This window comes from Muscardinus avellanarius, assembly GCF_963383645.1.
Source record: "Muscardinus avellanarius genome assembly, chromosome: 10".
In the NCBI taxonomy this organism is placed as follows: Eukaryota; Metazoa; Chordata; class Mammalia; order Rodentia; family Gliridae; genus Muscardinus; species Muscardinus avellanarius.
This window is the reverse complement of record NC_137796.1, coordinates 1,928,590-1,944,158: the sequence shown is the minus strand read 5'-3', so window position 1 is coordinate 1,944,158 and position 15,569 is coordinate 1,928,590. Positions and strand designations below refer to the sequence as shown.

Here is a 15,569-nt window from a genome sequence, read left to right as displayed (position 1 = left end):
ATTTAATGTGGCCGGGCGCGGTGGCGCACGCTTGTAATCCCTGCGCTTGGGAGGCTGAGACAGGAGGATCGCGCAGGTTCGAAGCCAGCCTCAGCTACTTAGTGAGGCTCTCAGCAACTTAGTGAGACCCTGTTTCCAAATAAAATATAAAATGGGTCTGGGAGTATAGCCTGGAGGAAGAAACCCTCTGGGTTCCACCCCCAGTACCACCAAAAAGAAAAGAAAAAAATAAATTTATTTAATGTGTGTGGTATCAGGAATGGAACCCAAGCCTCTGAGCTAGACCCCGGCCTTATTTTATTCTTTTATTTTTAAACGGGGTATCACTAAATTGCAGACAGCCTCAGTGAGGCTGAGGCTGGCTGGCCCAGGAACCTGTGAACGTCCTGTTTCAGCCTCCCAAGTCCTGGGACCACACACGGCAGCAACATAGACTCAGGGAGCAGCCTAGGCCGACTGTTTCTAAACAAAACAAAATTTAAAAAGGGCTGGGGATGTAGCTCAGAGGTAGAATGCCCCTGGGTTCAATCTCCAGTAACCCGCCCCCCATGAAAGCTGTGCTCCCTTCTTCTGCATATGAATACTTGTAGAAAAAAGTATTATATTATTCATCAAAAAAATTATACCAAGCGGGGCGTAGTGGCGCACCTTTGGTGACACACCTTGTAACCCAGCATTTGGGAGGCAGAGACAGAAGGATTGCAGTTCTCACACAGCCTCAGCAACTTAGTGAGGCTCTTTGCAACTCAGTGAGACCCTGTTTCAAAAATAAAAAGACTAGCCGGACGTGGTGGCGTACGCTTTTAATCCCTGCGCTTGGGAGGCTGAGACGGGAGAATCGCTCGGGTTCGAAGCCAGCCTCAGCTACTTAGTGAGACCCTATTTCCAAATAAAGTATAAAATAGGTCTGGGAGTGTAGCCCGGAGGTAGAAAGCCTCTGGGTTCCACCCCCAGTAGCACCAAAAAATAAAAATAAATAGATAAAAAGACTAAAAACTAGGGCTACGGGGTGTAGTTTGGAGATATAATGCCCCTGGGTTCCATCCCCATTACCACAAAAAAATAAATAAATAAATATCAAATCTGCAATCCTCCTGTCTCAGCCTCCCAAGTACTGGGAATACAAACTCGTACCATCACTCCTGACTTTTTGTTTTTATTTTGAAACAGGGTCTCGCTAGGTCAATGGGAGTATCACAACTTGCCGAGGCTGTCCTTGAACCCGAGATCCTCCTGGTTCAGATTTTCCTGTCTCAGGCTGGGATTATAGGCATGGGCTACCACATCCAGTTTATTTTTATGTTGAAACAGGGTCTTCCTAAGTTGCTGAGGGTGTTGCTGAATGGCTGAGGCTGGACATGAACCTTCACTCCTCCTGTCTCAGCCTCCCGAGTGTGGGACTATAGGCGTGCACCGCCACGCCAGGCTCAGAAGACGACAGCTTAAAATGTACAGGCCTGGTGCCCTATGAAGTTTCTAAGATGTTGACAAATAAGGGATAGCTGACACTTGGTAAGCCCGGTGCCACCAGCCATCCACCAATCAGAGGTCAGGAACCTGGGGATTCCAGGAAAACCTGACCTCCATCTGCTCCCGCCCTCCCCACCCCTCACGGGAGTCTCCCAGCAGACAGCTGTGAGGGCCCCACACACCTCTGTCTCTCAGGGTGGCCCGCATTTCCCTTGACCGTGTAACCCCCATTTTCCTAAATAGACCTCTGTCTCCCTCTCTGACCCGAAATGCTAAAATCCTTTTCTGGCACACAGCCAAGGGGAGAAGCCGGAGGGAGCCGAGTTCTCCAACCCGGGGAGCTCCTCACAAAAGCCAACAGAGAAGAGCAACCCCACCCAGACCCGAGGCCGCGGGGCAGGCCAGGGATCGAAGGATCCAACACAGCCTTTTCTTGCACTTGGAACAGTGAGAGAAAGAAGCCCATTTCTCACAGGTAGCCGCTGAGCCAAGGCTCTCACCAGTCAATACTTACTGTCACAAAAGTCCAGGAAAGAGCGACCCTGCGTCCTCTAACCCACTGGGGCGGAAACCCAGGGACTCTTGCTCTGAGCTATAAGCCCAGCTTTATTTTCTTTTACTTTGAGACATGGTTTTGCTAAGCTGAGGAGGCTGACTTTGAACTTATGATCTATTCCTCCTGCCTCAACCTCCCCATTAGCTGGGATTATGGTTGGGGTCCACTATACCTGGCACAATCAATCTCTCTCTCTCTCTCTCTCTCTCTCTCTCTCTCTCTCTCTTTCTTTCTTTCTTTTTTTTTCTTTCTTCAGTACTGGGCTAGAACCCAGGGACATTCTACCTCTGGGCTACACCCCCAGTCCTATTTTTTATTCTTTATTTTGAAACGGTCTCACTGAGTTACAGAAGACCAAGTAGCTAGCTGAGGCTGTCCATGAACCACGATCCTCCTGTCTCAGCCTCCCAAAATGCTGGGATTACAAGGGTGCCCACCACGCCCAGCTCCTTCTCTTTCTTGTGTGTGGTAGTGGGGACTGAGCCCAGCCCAGGGACGTCCTCCCAATGAGCTCTTCTCCCAGACCTATTTTTATTTACTTGTGTTTTTTTTTTTTTTTTTTTTTTTGTGGCCCTGAGGATTGAACATTCTACCTCTGATCTACACTCCCAGACATATTTTTTAGTCTTTATTTTCAAACAGGGACTCACAAAATCGCAGAGGGCCTAAGTAGCTGAGTCTGGCTGCAAACCTGCAATCCTTCTGTCTCAGTTTCCCAAGTACTGGGATTACAAGCATTGGCCATCATGTCTAGCTTTTATTTTTTTATGGTACTGGGTATGGAACCCAGGGCATTGTACCTCCAAACTACACCCCAAGCCCTATTTTTTAGTCCTTTTATTTTTGAATCAGGGTCTCTGAGGCTGTCCACAAACCACAAACCTACAGTCTCTGCCTTCTGAATGCTGGGATTCCTGAACGCGCCCGGCTTCTTTTATTTTTTAAAAGCAAGTACTAGGATTACAAGCATGGGACATCAGACCTGGTGTTCATTTTTCTTTTTTCTTCTTTCTTTTTTTGGTGGTACTGGGGTTCCTGGAAACCCTTCTACCTCCAGGATTCACTCCCAGACCTATTTTATATTTTTATTTGGAAACAGGGTCTCTTAAAACAGCAAGACTGGCTTCAAACCAGCGTGATCTTCCTGTTTCCACCTCCCAAGTGCTGGGATTACAAGTGTGCGCCACCACACCCGGCTTTATTTTTTTTTAATCGCAGTACTAGGGATGGAACCCAGGGGCTTTCTACCACCGGGCAACACTCCCAGACCTATTTTATATTCTATTTGGAAAAAGTGTCTCGCTAGGTTGTTGAGAGCCTCACTAAGTAGCCGAGGCTGGCTTTGAGCCTGCATTGATCCTCCTGTCTCAGCCTCCCAAAAACTGGGATTACAAGTGTGCACCACCACGCCCGTCTCTTTTGAAACAGGGTCTTGTGCTGGATATGGTGGCACATGTTTGTGATCTCATTACCTGAGAGGCTGGGACAGGACGATCTCAGTTCACAGACAGCCTCAGCTACTTAGGCCTTCTGCAACTTAGTGAGAACTTATTTCAAAACAAAGATTAAAAAAAAAAAAAAAAACCAGGCATGGTGGCAGATGCTTGTAATTCCAGCATTCGGGAAACTGAGACCGGGCTGAGACCGGAGGACCCGGTTCAGGGCCAGCCTCAGCTACTTAGTGAGACCCTGCTTCAAAATAAAGAATAAAAAAATAGAAATAGGGCAGCGAGTGTAGCTTGGAGGTTGAATGCCCCTGGGTTCCATCCCCAGACCTGCAATAAATAGATAAATAAATAAGGGCTGGGGTGTAGCTCTGAGGTAGAATGACCCTGGGTTCCATCCCCAGACCTGCAATAAATAGATAAATAAATAAGGGCTGGAGTGTAGCTCCGAGGTAGAATGCCCCTGGGTTCCATCCCCAGTAATGAAAAACAAAAACAAAAAAACAGGGCCTTGCTAAGATACTGAGGCTGACCTTGAACCTGCGACCATCTAATATCACAGACGCTGAAACAGAAGGATTGCAGGTTTGAAGCCACCCTCAACAACCTAGCAAGGCTCTCAGCAACCTAGGCAGACTGTTCTTTTTTCTTTCTTTCTTGTACTGAGGACTGAACCTAGAGGAAGTCTACCTCCAAGCTACATCCCAGCCCAATTTTATTTATCTGGAAACAGGGTCTCACTAGGTTGCTGAGGCTGGCTTTGAACCTGTGATCCTCCTGTCTCAGCCTCCCAAGTACTGGGATTACAAGCCTGCACCCACCACCATGCCCAGCCAGACTGTTTCAAAAACAACAAAATAAAACAAGAGCTGGGTGTGGTGGTGTAGGCATGTAATCCCAGTACTTGGGAGGCTGAGGAGGATTGTAGGTTTGAGTCAACCTCAGTAATGTAATGAGGCTCTCAGCAACTTACACTATTTCATAATCAAAATAAACAAGGGGTTGGAGATGGAGCCCAGAGGTAGAATGCCTCTGGGTTCAATCCTCAGCACCACAAAAATACATAAATATAAAAATAGTCTGGAGTGATGGTGCATGCTTGGAATCTCAGTAGCTGGGAGGCTGAAAAAGGAGGCTTGCAGGTTCAAGGACAGCCTTAGCAAAGTAGTGAAGCTCTCGGCAACCTAGCAAGACTGTTTCAAAACAAAATAAAAAACTTGGAGGTAGAATGCCCTCGAGTTCAATTCCCAGCACCAAAATAAATAAATAAACAAAGACATAAATAGGGCCAGCTAGGGGTGTAGCTCAGAGGTAGAATGTCCCAGGGTTCAATCCCCGGCACCCCTCCTCCAAAAAAAGAAACACCATTCTTTTGCCCAGCTGGTGCACGCCTGTCACTCCGATGATTCAGGGGACTGAGGCAGGAGGATCACGAGTTCATGACTAGCCTGGCAATCTAAGGTGACCAGGCAACCCAGTCTCTAAAAATACACTGCTTCACATCGAGGGGTCCTTTGACAGGATTAAAGGATGTAAGGATTGAGGCTGGACCGCCTAGCTGTCATGTTAATTGAACTAGACCTTTTGGGAAAGGTGGCTCTCCTGGTCCTGGTTGCTCCAAGGTCGGATAAACAACCTACTCTGGAGTAAGACCCGGAACTCCGGCTTGAGTGACGCGGGCTTGCCTTGCATCCTCCTCGCAAACATCGGCCTCCCGCACTGTTTACGTACAGAACGCTCTGTACCCTGCACGCCCGCAGTGTGCACAGCCTAACGCAACTGCTCAGCAAGGCGCATGTTAAGAAAGCTTTCGCAGAGTCCAGAGGAAGGCAGGAGCCGGGGGCAGAGCCAGCCGAGCACCCCAGGCTGCCGCGGGCCACGCGGCGCGGAGGGCCGCCGCCTGCAGAGGAGCCGAGGGCGAGGGCTCTGCGGTCTGGGCGGCTGGGACGGCGAGCCACGGCTTTGCAGCATCCACGCTGGCGACCCCAGCGGCCATCGGGACCCCGAAACCACGAGTCAGCAGAACGCAGCACCCTCAAAGCCGGGAGCGGGAAAGGCCGTGCGCCGGGGGCCCCAGGGTCCCGAACACCCACCGCGGCGCCTCGGGGCTCTGGGCGCATGCGCGGGGCGCGGCTCCGGCGGCCGCGCAGGCGCAGTTGGGCTCCCGCGGCCGCGCAGGCGCCGCCGGACCACGCCCCCACTGCGGCGCATGCGCAGCTCGACCCCTCCGGGCCGCAGGTTCCGCCACGCCCGTCATGGCGGCGGCCCGGGTCCGGCCTGGCCCCGCCCCCGGTGACGCGACGGTGGTCACCTGACCCGGCTGCGGGCAGAGGCGACACAAGGGAAGTCGTCGTCGCCCGAGTCGGACCCTCCAAGCCGCCCGAGGGCCTCCCGCACCATGCCGTCGGAGAAGACGTTCAAGCAGCGCCGCAGCTTCGGTGGGCGCGGGCCGGGGCGGGGGCGTGGCGTCGCGGGCGGGGGCGCGCGTGGAGACCCGCGGGGGCGCGGAGCCGCCGCGGCCCGGCCGTCCGGCGTCGGGGCCGGCGGGGCAGCCGAGCCCCGGTCTGCGGCCCGGGGCGTGGCGGGCGGCGGCGGCCACTTTTGTTCGGATGCCCGGAGCCCGGGCGAAGGACCGAGCCCGCTGCCTGACAGCTGTCTGACAGCCTGGGCTTGGATGCGCCCGGCCGGGCTGCGCCTCTCAGACGGCCCGAGAGCAAGTCTGCGGCCTGCCTCTGCCTCAGCAGCCTCTCGCGGCGACCTCAGCGCACTCCGTGCCCTCCAGCTCCCCGGAGCCCCGAGGGGGCAGCGCGGGAAGCAGGCCGGTCTGGCTCCTGTCCCTGACCCTGGCCTCTGGGCTGCTGGGGACACAGAGATGCCCTTTTTCTCAGAATGGAAACTAAGGTTATTTCCCATTTGCTGAAAGTATTTTTAAGTTATTCGGGAACAATCTGTAAGTACAGGAAATGGGAGACCAGCACATTTAAAGGAGTTGGCCTGGATCCTAAAAGTGGCCCTGAGGGGAAAGCAGCAGGAGTGCCTCCTCCCTCCTCGTCACGTCCGGGGGCCCTCTTGCTTATTCTCTCCCTACTAAAGTGCCCTCTCCTCTCTGCCCCACTGGCAGTGGGGATTGAACCCAGTGGCATTCTACCTCTGACCTACACCCCCAACCCTATATTTTTATATGCTTATATCATTATTATTATTATTATTATTATTATTATTATTATTTTGCAGTACTGGGATGGAACCCAGGGGCACTCTACCTCCGAGCCATACCCTCAGCCCTTTTTTAGTCTTTATTTTGAAACAGGGTCTCACTGAGTTGCAAAGGGCCTAAGTGGCTGAGGCTGTCTGTGAACCGCGATCCTCCTGCACCACCATGCTCGGCTCCCTATATTTTTATTTTGGAACAGGGCCTAAGTTAGGCTGGCCTTGAACCTGTGATTCTCTTAGCCTCCCACATGCAGTGATTACAAGCCCTTGCCACCACACCCAGCTTGAAGTCATTTTTGAAAAGTGTCAGATATTTGACTCCTGCTTTGTCTTGCTTCTGTGGTACTCTAACTGGGCACTGACTTTTTTTTTTTTTTTTTTTTTGCGGTAACTGGGATGGAGTCTAGGGGCATTCTACCTCCACACGACATCCCCAGCCCTATATTTTCTTCTCTATTTTGAAACAGGGTCTCACTGAGTTGCAGAGGGCCTCATTAAGTAGCTGAGGCTGTCCACGAACTTGGATCCTCCTGTCTCAGCCTCCCAGATGCTGGGATGGTCACTGACATTTCTGATACCTGCAGCAGCTCAGCAGAGGACATCAGTTCTTTGGGGAGCACTCCTCCAGAGGACTTAAGAGCAGTCTTATTTTCCCAGTGAGTGAGTTTAAGGTTCTTTTAAAACTGCAAAGAGCTCTGCTGACCTACCTGGATGAGAGGATTCATGAAGTCTGGTGGATCCAGGGCCCGCCCCAAACCCTCCTTTTGTAGCTGAAGGTGCTGGGTGGCCCAGAGGTGGAGCTCAGAGTCTTTCGGACACAGCCCTCCCTCCACTTGAGGAGGCGGCCCGTCTCCGGGATGCAGTGGACCAGGCCCGAGTCGAGACGCAGTTCCTTGCGGGCTTCTTGAACAACATTACAAACTTTAGGAATGAAATCTGAGCAAGTAATTTTGGTCAGGTCTTCTCAAATGTAACCTCTCCACTTCCTTCTGGAAAATGAATTCAGTGACAGATCTGCTCCCAGCACTGTTCTGCTGAGACTGTACTGAGGGCTTAGGTCTTGGGCGTGCTGGTCCAGATGAGCAGCTCCAGCTCCATCGGTGGAGGCTGGAGAGCTGGGTCGTGCTGGGACTCGTGGCCCTCCACGAACCTCAGCCTCGTCGCCCGGCGGCGAGCTGGAGTACATGCAGCTCATGGATGGAGGATTACATTTCCATTTCACTCTGAAATCCTGGAAAATGTGTGGAGACAGAAGTTAACTTAAAATGCCATAGCATATCCCAAAACAACTTGGTAAATAGTGTGTTGGTAAAATAAGACACATCTCCGCCCTCTACCCTCTGCTTGCTTGCGCTCTCAGAACTCTAAGAGGCCATAGGAAAGGCACCTGGGGTAGAGCTTGACACGGGTTTGTGGCAGCTCATTTCTTTTGTTTCTTGGGTTTTTTTTCGTGGTGCTGTCACTTGAACCAAGGGGCATTCTCTAAGTTGCAGAAGGTCTCACTAAATAGCTGAGGTGGCTGCGAACCTGGATATTCCTGTCTCAGCCTCCCAAGTACTGGGGTTACAAGTGTGTGCCACCACGCGTAACTCAGCTCATTTCCCAGATTTCTTTTTTCTCTTTTGTGGCACTAGGGATGGAACCCCAGGGCTTCTACCTCTGAGCTTTTCTTTCTTTCTTTTTTTTTTTTTTTTTTCAGGTCTGCGGTGGAACCCAGGGGCATTTGGCCTCCAAGCTATACCCCCTGCCCAATTTTTTTATACTTTATTTTGAAACAGGGTCTACTAAGCCGCGGAGGGCCTAAGTAGCTGAGGCTGATTGTGAACCATGATCCTCCCGTCTCAGCCTCCAGAATGCTGGGATTGCAAGCATGCGCCACCATGCCCGGCTCTTCTGAGCTATTTCTACAGCCCTATTTTATTTATTTTGGTATTGGGAATTGAATTCACAAGCATTCTATTTCCAGGCTATACCCCTAGTCCTTTTTTTATTTTGAAGCAGAGGGCCTTGCTAAGTTGCTGTGGCTGGCCTCAAAACTGGGATCCTTAGATCCTTAGCTGGGAGTGGTGACGCACCCTAATAGTCCCAGCATTTGGGAGGCGGAGACAGGAGGATCACTGTTCTGAGAACAGCCTCACCTACTACTTAGTGAGGCCCACTGCAACTCAGTGAAACCCTGTTTCAAAAAAAAAAAAAAAGGGGGGGGGGCTGGGCTGGGAGTGTAGCTTGGAGGTAGAATGTCGCTGGGTTCCATCCCCAGTACCGCAGACCTGGGGTCCTCCTGTTCTGCCTCCCAAGACCTGGGATTACAGGCCTGTGCTACCTTGCTGGGGTTACTAATTATCTTGGTACAAGCCTGGGATGGGATGCTGAGATGGCTAGAGTTGGGCCCCTGACGACCCAGCCAGTCTGTGGATGAGACAAATAATAAATACCTCCTTATGACACGAGGGAGAGCAGACTGAAAGAACCCTCCTGTGCCGGCCGCCAGAGGCACAGAGCGCTATAGGCCGCTATAGGAGGCCAGCGCCTATAGGCAGCGCTCGCGCTCCTCCAGAAGTCCTCTTGTCATGCCTGCTTTCCTCCACCTAGAAGTAATGCTGTAATCACGCTTATCTTTCCTTTTGGGCCTTGTTTTGCAGATAAATCAGGATGCAGATAACACTGTGGTTTCTGACTTTGAAGCCTTATATTTATTGCTTTTCCCCCTTCTCTTACCGAAACAGACCTATTTTCTGGTATAAAAAAACTTTCCTCTCTGCCTGAAGGTTTCAACTTTTAGACTTACTAAAAGTGGTGCCAGGGGTTGAACTCAGGGGCATTTTACCTCCAAGCTACACCCCAGCCCTATTTTATCTTAAAAACAAGGTCTGCCTAGGTCCTAAGTCTCCCTGCATTGCTGAGGCTGACCTTGAATCTGCAGTCCTCCTGTCTCAGTCTCCTAAGCACCAGGATTATAGACCGCCACGCCCAGTTTGGGATATACTTTTAGGCTAGGAATTTTTTTGTGTGTGCTGGGGATTGAACCCAGAGGCATTCTACCTCCAAGTTATATGCACAACCTGATTTTCTTTTCTTTTTTTTTCCAAGTACTGGGGATTGAACCCAGGGGCAGGGGCATTCTACCTCTCAGCTACACCTCCAACCTTATTTTGTATTTGTTATTTTTATTTATTTTTTTTGGTGGTACTGGGGGTGGAACCCAGGGGCTTTCTACCTCCAGGCTACACTCCCAGCCTTATTTTTTATAATTTATTTGGAAACAGGGTCTCACTAAGTAGCTGAGGCTGGCTTCGAACCTGTGCGATCTTCCTGTCTCAGCCTCCCAAGTGCTGGATTACAAGCGTGCGCCACCATGCTCAGTTTGTATTCTTTGTTTTGAAACAGGGTCTCACTGAGTTGCAAAGGACCTCACTAAGAAGCTGAGGCTGGCCGTGAACTGCGGTCCTCCTGTCACAGCCTCCCAAGTTATTTCCTTGTTAGAGTGAATTAGCTAAGTGTGATCTTCCCACACCCTGAAGCGATTCACACTGGCAGGCGGGGGCTTCTGTTGGCAGTAGCTGAAGTCTGATGGGCACAGCCTTTCTAGGGCAGAGCAGCCTGGGAGAGGTGGCGCAGAGGTCAGGGTCCTCGCAGGGCAGGGGGAGGCTGGGCTTTTTTGTTTTGTTTTGTTTTTGGTGGTACTAGGGGTGGAACCCGGAGGCTTTCTACTTCCGGGCTATACTCCCAGACCTATTTTATATTTTATTTGGAAACAGGGTCTCACTAAGTAGCTGAGGCTGGCTTCGAACCTGTGCGATCCTCCTGTCTCCGCCTCCCAAGCGCAGGGATTACAAGCGTGTGCCACCATGCCCGGCCGGAGGCTGAGCTTGAAAGCTGCGGGGTAAAGCTTGCTACTGATTAGGAAGAGCCAAGCTGATGTGCGTGTGTATTCAGCAGGAATATGCACTGAGTCTGAGACTCTTGTCTATAACAAACATGTTTATATTTAATAAGTCATTTAAAGCAGATTTTAAAATGTTGGGTGGGAAAATATAGAACTTATATAGCTGTATCCCCCCGACACTGGGGATGGAACCGGGGGTATTCTACCTCCGAGCTACACCCCAGCCCTATTTTTTTCTTCTTTATTTTGAAATGGGGTCTCAGTTGCGGAGGCCTGAGTAGCCGAGGCTGTCTTGAAGCTGCAGTCCTCGTGTCTCAGCCTCCCAGGTGCCGGGATTCCCAGTGCGCGCCACCATGCCCGGCTGTATAGCTGTACTTCAACCAGGAACACTTTTGTTCCTGTGGAACTGGGGATTGAACCCTGAGGTGTGCTCCCTCTAAGCATTTTTTATTTTGAAACTCCACTCCGGCCCTTTTTATTTTGAAACAGGGTCTTCCTAAGTTGCCGAAGCTGGCCTTGAACCCGGAATCCTCCTGTCTGAGCCTCCAGAGTGCTGGTGTTCAGGCGTGCACTGCCGCAGGGACAGTGAGTTAATGAGCAAGTACACACGTTTGTAGGCCACAGCAGTTCTCCTGGAGCCGCCTTCCAAGCTGAAGACGGATCGTGTGTTTACAAGTGCCGTGGGAGTGAATCCTACTCCAGGTGTAGGCGACTTTGGTTTCGGTGGAGGATGTCACACAGTGCCCTCCACAGCACTAGGGGTTAGACGGGGCCCTTGACAGCAAGATGTGTCCCCACCCTTGCTGAGCTCTCGCTGGCCTGAGCTTGCCGTGTGGTCCCGGGTGCCCGGCAGGGAAAGCCCTTAACCATGTTCATTTAGTGTTCCGTAAATAACACTTCCCAAAGGATGTTGGCAGGTTCCTGTATAGCAGAGAGAGCCTAGTACCGGTGTTGGAAATACAAGTGATTATTGTTAAAAGGGAGAAAATAAACTCTCAGCAAAGTATTCACCAGTGGACTTTGTGCTTGAAGCTTTGATTTCTTTTAAGCATTGGGCAAAACTTTAAAACTCAAGTAGGGCTGGGCATGGTGGCTCACACTTGTAATCCCAGTACGTAGGAGGCTGAGACGGAGGATCAGTTTCGAGGCCAGCCTCAGCTACTTAACAAGATCCTCCGCAACTTAGTGAGGTCTTATTTCAAAATGAAAGGTAAGCCAGGCGTGGTGCGAACACCGACCCCAGTCCTCGGGAGACTGAGGCAGGAGCGTCGCGGGTCTGAAGCCAGCCTTGACAACTTAGGCCCTCTGCGACTCGGTGAGACCCTGTTCCAAAATGAATAAAATTCGGTTGGGGTATAACTTAAAGAGGTTGAATGCCCCTTAGAGATATTTAAGCAAACCTCAGCAGGGTATTTATTCTGCTCTCGCCAGTCCTCTTGAGCAGGCTCTTAGGGAATCACACTAAAACGCTGCAGGTGGCCAGGTGTGCTGACACACCTGTATCCCTGGTCCCGGAGGCCGAGACAGGATCGCAAGTTTGAGAACAGCCTCAGCAACATAGCCAGACCTGTTTCAGAAACGAAAACTAAGGGTGTGACCAGGAGGTCGACTCCTGGGTTCTGTCCCCAGTACCATGCCCACAAGCTGGGCTGAGGAAAGGGGGTGCCTCGAGCAGTCCATGGCTTATGATCGATTCCTGTTCCAGACTGAGCCCGGGAGACTCAAAGATCGCCGGGGCGAGCGGTGCCGCCCTGGGAAGGAAGGGTAGGAGTCTTGTGCAGAACATCTTAGTGCTCGGGCACACCTGGTCCCGGGCCTGGTGTCGGCCCCAGTGTGTCACTGTCCCTCCGCACGTGTGAAGCGTGTCCGGCTTCCGGGAACGTGCCGCACTGTTCTGCTGCGCCACGGCGGAGAACAGCCGAGCCCCATGGCCGTCACCGGCGACCACGCGGGGAAGAAGCCTGGCCAGCGGCGCTCACTTCTTTTCCTGTCCTTGCAGAGCAAAGAGTCGAAGACGTGCGGCTCATCCGAGAGCAGCATCCCACCAAGATCCCGGTAGGTGCTCCGGGCCTTTGGGTGTTGGTGACACAGGAGAGGGTGCCACTTGCACCCACTGGCCAGGGCTTTCTTCAGGCACCCTTAGACGCGCAGAGCCGGACGTCTCCACGGTTTCCTCGTCTCCGTCCCTCCTGGCCTGATTTGCTGCCCTGAGGTCACACGCGTCACAGGCCAGATGTAGCCGAGAGAGGGACGAGCACTGTACTGTGGGGTTTTGCCTCTCTTTTTGGTGCTAGGGATGAAGCCAGGGCCCTGTGCGTGCTGAGCCTGCGCTCTCACTACGCCAGGCCACCCCAGCCCACTATTTTATTCTGGAGCCACTGCCTTTAGAGGAGGTACACGGAAGTGACACAGAAGTCAGCAGGTCTCAGGATTGAGCGCCCCAGGTGCAGTCTCTGGCACCACACACACCTTGTGATTTTCCTTACGTCAGGTAGGGACATGGTCTAGTATGGAAAAACACCGGGCCTGTCACCATTACTAAGTACGTGTACCTTTACCAAGACGCATTGGTCTGTCCTCAAGCAGTGGTGGCGTGGGGACTGACCCAGGAGCTCTCTGCTGGAGAGCTGTGCTCTTGGCGGGAGCTGAGGGACTTTTTTCCAAATCCCACGGAGTGAAAGGGAAATAGTGTCTCCCTGCTGGCCTGGCGGTCTCGTTTCTCTCCCGTGCAGGCTTGCCAGACCTGCCGTTGCAGGAGGGCCCCGGGAGCGTGCGCGCAGCCCCGTCCGGGGCCCGGCGGGCCGGCTCGGAGCAGTCTGTCCTCACTGTGGATGGCTTAAGTCGCTCTGCTTCTCCAGGTGATAATAGAGCGCTACAAGGGCGAGAAGCAGCTGCCGGTCCTGGACAAGACCAAGTTCCTCGTGCCTGACCACGTCAACATGAGCGAGCTCATCAAGATCATCAGGTACCTGCCGCGCCGTCTGTCTCCTGGGCCGGTCTGTGCCAGCCCCTGCGCTGCTGAGGCTGCCTGCTGCTAGACCTCTGGGAATGCCTAGTGGACGAAGGAAGGTCGTGCGCAGCCGGCGTGGCGGTGCATCCCGTAACCCCCAGGCCAGCCGCAGGGCCCACAGGGCCTGATTCCGAAGAGGAGGGCGGCTGGGCGGGGCCTGGAGTAGAGCAGCCCTGGGTTCCAGCTCCAGCAGCACGCACGCGCAAGGCTGTGTGCAGCGCGTCAGTGAGGGAAAGCCCACACTCGGTTGGTAGCCGTGGTCGGCGGCGAGGAACGTGTACATTTCTTCACAGCAGATACTCACAGCTACTGAGACAGCCCGCGAGCGAGGTTAAAACGGGCCTTACAAGTGGAGTAAAAGTAATCTGGCAATGTTTATAGCTAATTTTTTTGCATGTGGTCCTGGGGATTAAACTCTCGGGCATTTTCTAAGGCACACCCACACTCCTTTTTAATTTTGAAATAGGATCTAAGTTGCCATGCACTGGCCTTGAGCCTGTGGTCCTCCTGCCTAGGTCGCCCCAGTGCTGGGGTCACGGGCATGCGCCACCGCGCCTGCTTTATGAGGCGGGGTCCGTGCACACTGCACACTGAGTGGCTGTCGATATTTCTCCATATTTCCTTTCCACAGACGGCGCTTGCAGCTCAACGCCAACCAGGCCTTCTTCCTCCTGGTGAATGGGCACAGCATGGTGAGCGTGTCCACACCCATCTCGGAGGTGTACGAGAGCGAGAAGGACGAAGACGGCTTCCTGTACATGGTGTACGCCTCCCAGGAGACCTTCGGCAGGGAGCGCTCGGCATGAGGCTGGAACGCCCGTGCAGCTCAAGTTTTTTAAGCCCTCACCAAGGAAAAAAAGGGACGTCACCACCCGGACCGACGGTTCCTCCAGTCGGGCCCCCAGAGCAGCCGTGACCCAGCAGCCCTCGGAGGCGTTTCATATCACAGACCCCAAGCTCCACGCGAGCATGCAGTTTTGGAAAGCTCTATAGTATTTAACCTCGGCGTCTTGTCTTCACGTTTTAGAAGTTTAACAATAAAGCCCTTTGCATCCTAAGTTGCCAATAAAATAGGCCTTCGAGTCATCTGAATGCTTTTCCCCACAGATCTTGCAGTTCAGACAGCAGCTTGGAGGCGTCCAGGGCGGGGGTCTCCTCCAAGGTCTGGAGCGTGCCCCATCAGAGCAGGTTTCTGCAGCAGAGAAGGCTCCGCAGATCTCAGCCAGGTCACCCAGGAGCCAGAGGCCGCCGCCGTGCACAGGCGCCCCGGCCCTGCAGGGCACCCAGCGCTGCTGGGGCTCGCCAGGTGTGTGCACGGGCAGCACCCCGCTCAGCAGGAACTTCAAACAGTGTGTGTGATTTGGGTCTAGTTTAGGAGGCTGCAGAGAGGAGTAACAGTCTCTTCTGTTTGGACGGTCAGAGACCACGCTCTGGTGAGTGGGCCCAGGCCGCCTCGCTCCCTTTGCCCTCTGGCCTAGAGCCACAGGTGGGCTTTGTCATGCGTGTGACTCAGCTGATTGGAAGGTTCTCGCGTTTGGGAGGGTAGCTCAGCGCTGGTCCAGATTCTCCCACCTGACACCGTGTCCGCTGTGAAGGAGACGTGCTCTTGGCAGACACCCGTGTCCCGGGCTCCATGGGAGCGTCACAGGCCACTACACCCCATGAGACTGTCGGGCGTCTGCGGCGACCACCACGGGAGTCCTCTCCCTCCCGCAGCAGTCTGTCCACATGGCTAACTTTTAAACCTATGCTTTTACATCATGCAAATTCCCCATCAGCCTGTCTTGTTTAGGTCTATGTTATATCTAGATTCTTGTAACTACCGTGCGATCAGTAAGACCCCTATACTGCTTTTTTTAAAAGGTAGCACGCTGAGAGGGCGACCTGCGCAGTTCTTTAAAGTACGTTCTTCTGTGGTTTTTTTTCTGGTACTGGGGATGGGACCCAGGGGCTTTTCTACCTCCAGGCTATACTCCCAGACCTATTTTA

At 52.8% G+C, this 15,569-nt stretch overlaps 1 protein-coding gene across 1 annotated transcript; it reads left to right on the top strand.

The window, feature by feature from the left end:
• Positions 1-5,828: 5,828 nt before the first annotated feature.
• On the top strand, positions 5,829-14,518 carry MAP1LC3B (microtubule associated protein 1 light chain 3 beta). Its single transcript, XM_080702905.1, has 4 exons — positions 5,829-5,909; positions 12,570-12,625; positions 13,429-13,535; positions 14,212-14,518. The coding sequence occupies exons 1-4, from the start codon at positions 5,870-5,872 to the stop codon at positions 14,384-14,386; spliced, it is 378 nt and encodes a 125-aa protein (XP_080559031.1). The 5' UTR covers positions 5,829-5,869; the 3' UTR covers positions 14,387-14,518.
• The last annotated feature ends 1,051 nt before the right edge of the window (positions 14,519-15,569 follow it).

Excerpts from the sequence above, each read along its gene's own strand:
- MAP1LC3B (XM_080702905.1), top strand. The coding sequence starts at position 5,870 with ATGCCGTCGGAGAAGACGTTCAAGCAGCGCCGCAGCTTCG. Across the intron at positions 5,910-12,569 it reads CAAGCAGCGCCGCAGCTTCG|AGCAAAGAGTCGAAGACGTG; the intron begins GTGGGCGCGGGC and ends CTGTCCTTGCAG. Across the intron at positions 13,536-14,211 it reads GAGCTCATCAAGATCATCAG|ACGGCGCTTGCAGCTCAACG; the intron begins GTACCTGCCGCG and ends TCCTTTCCACAG.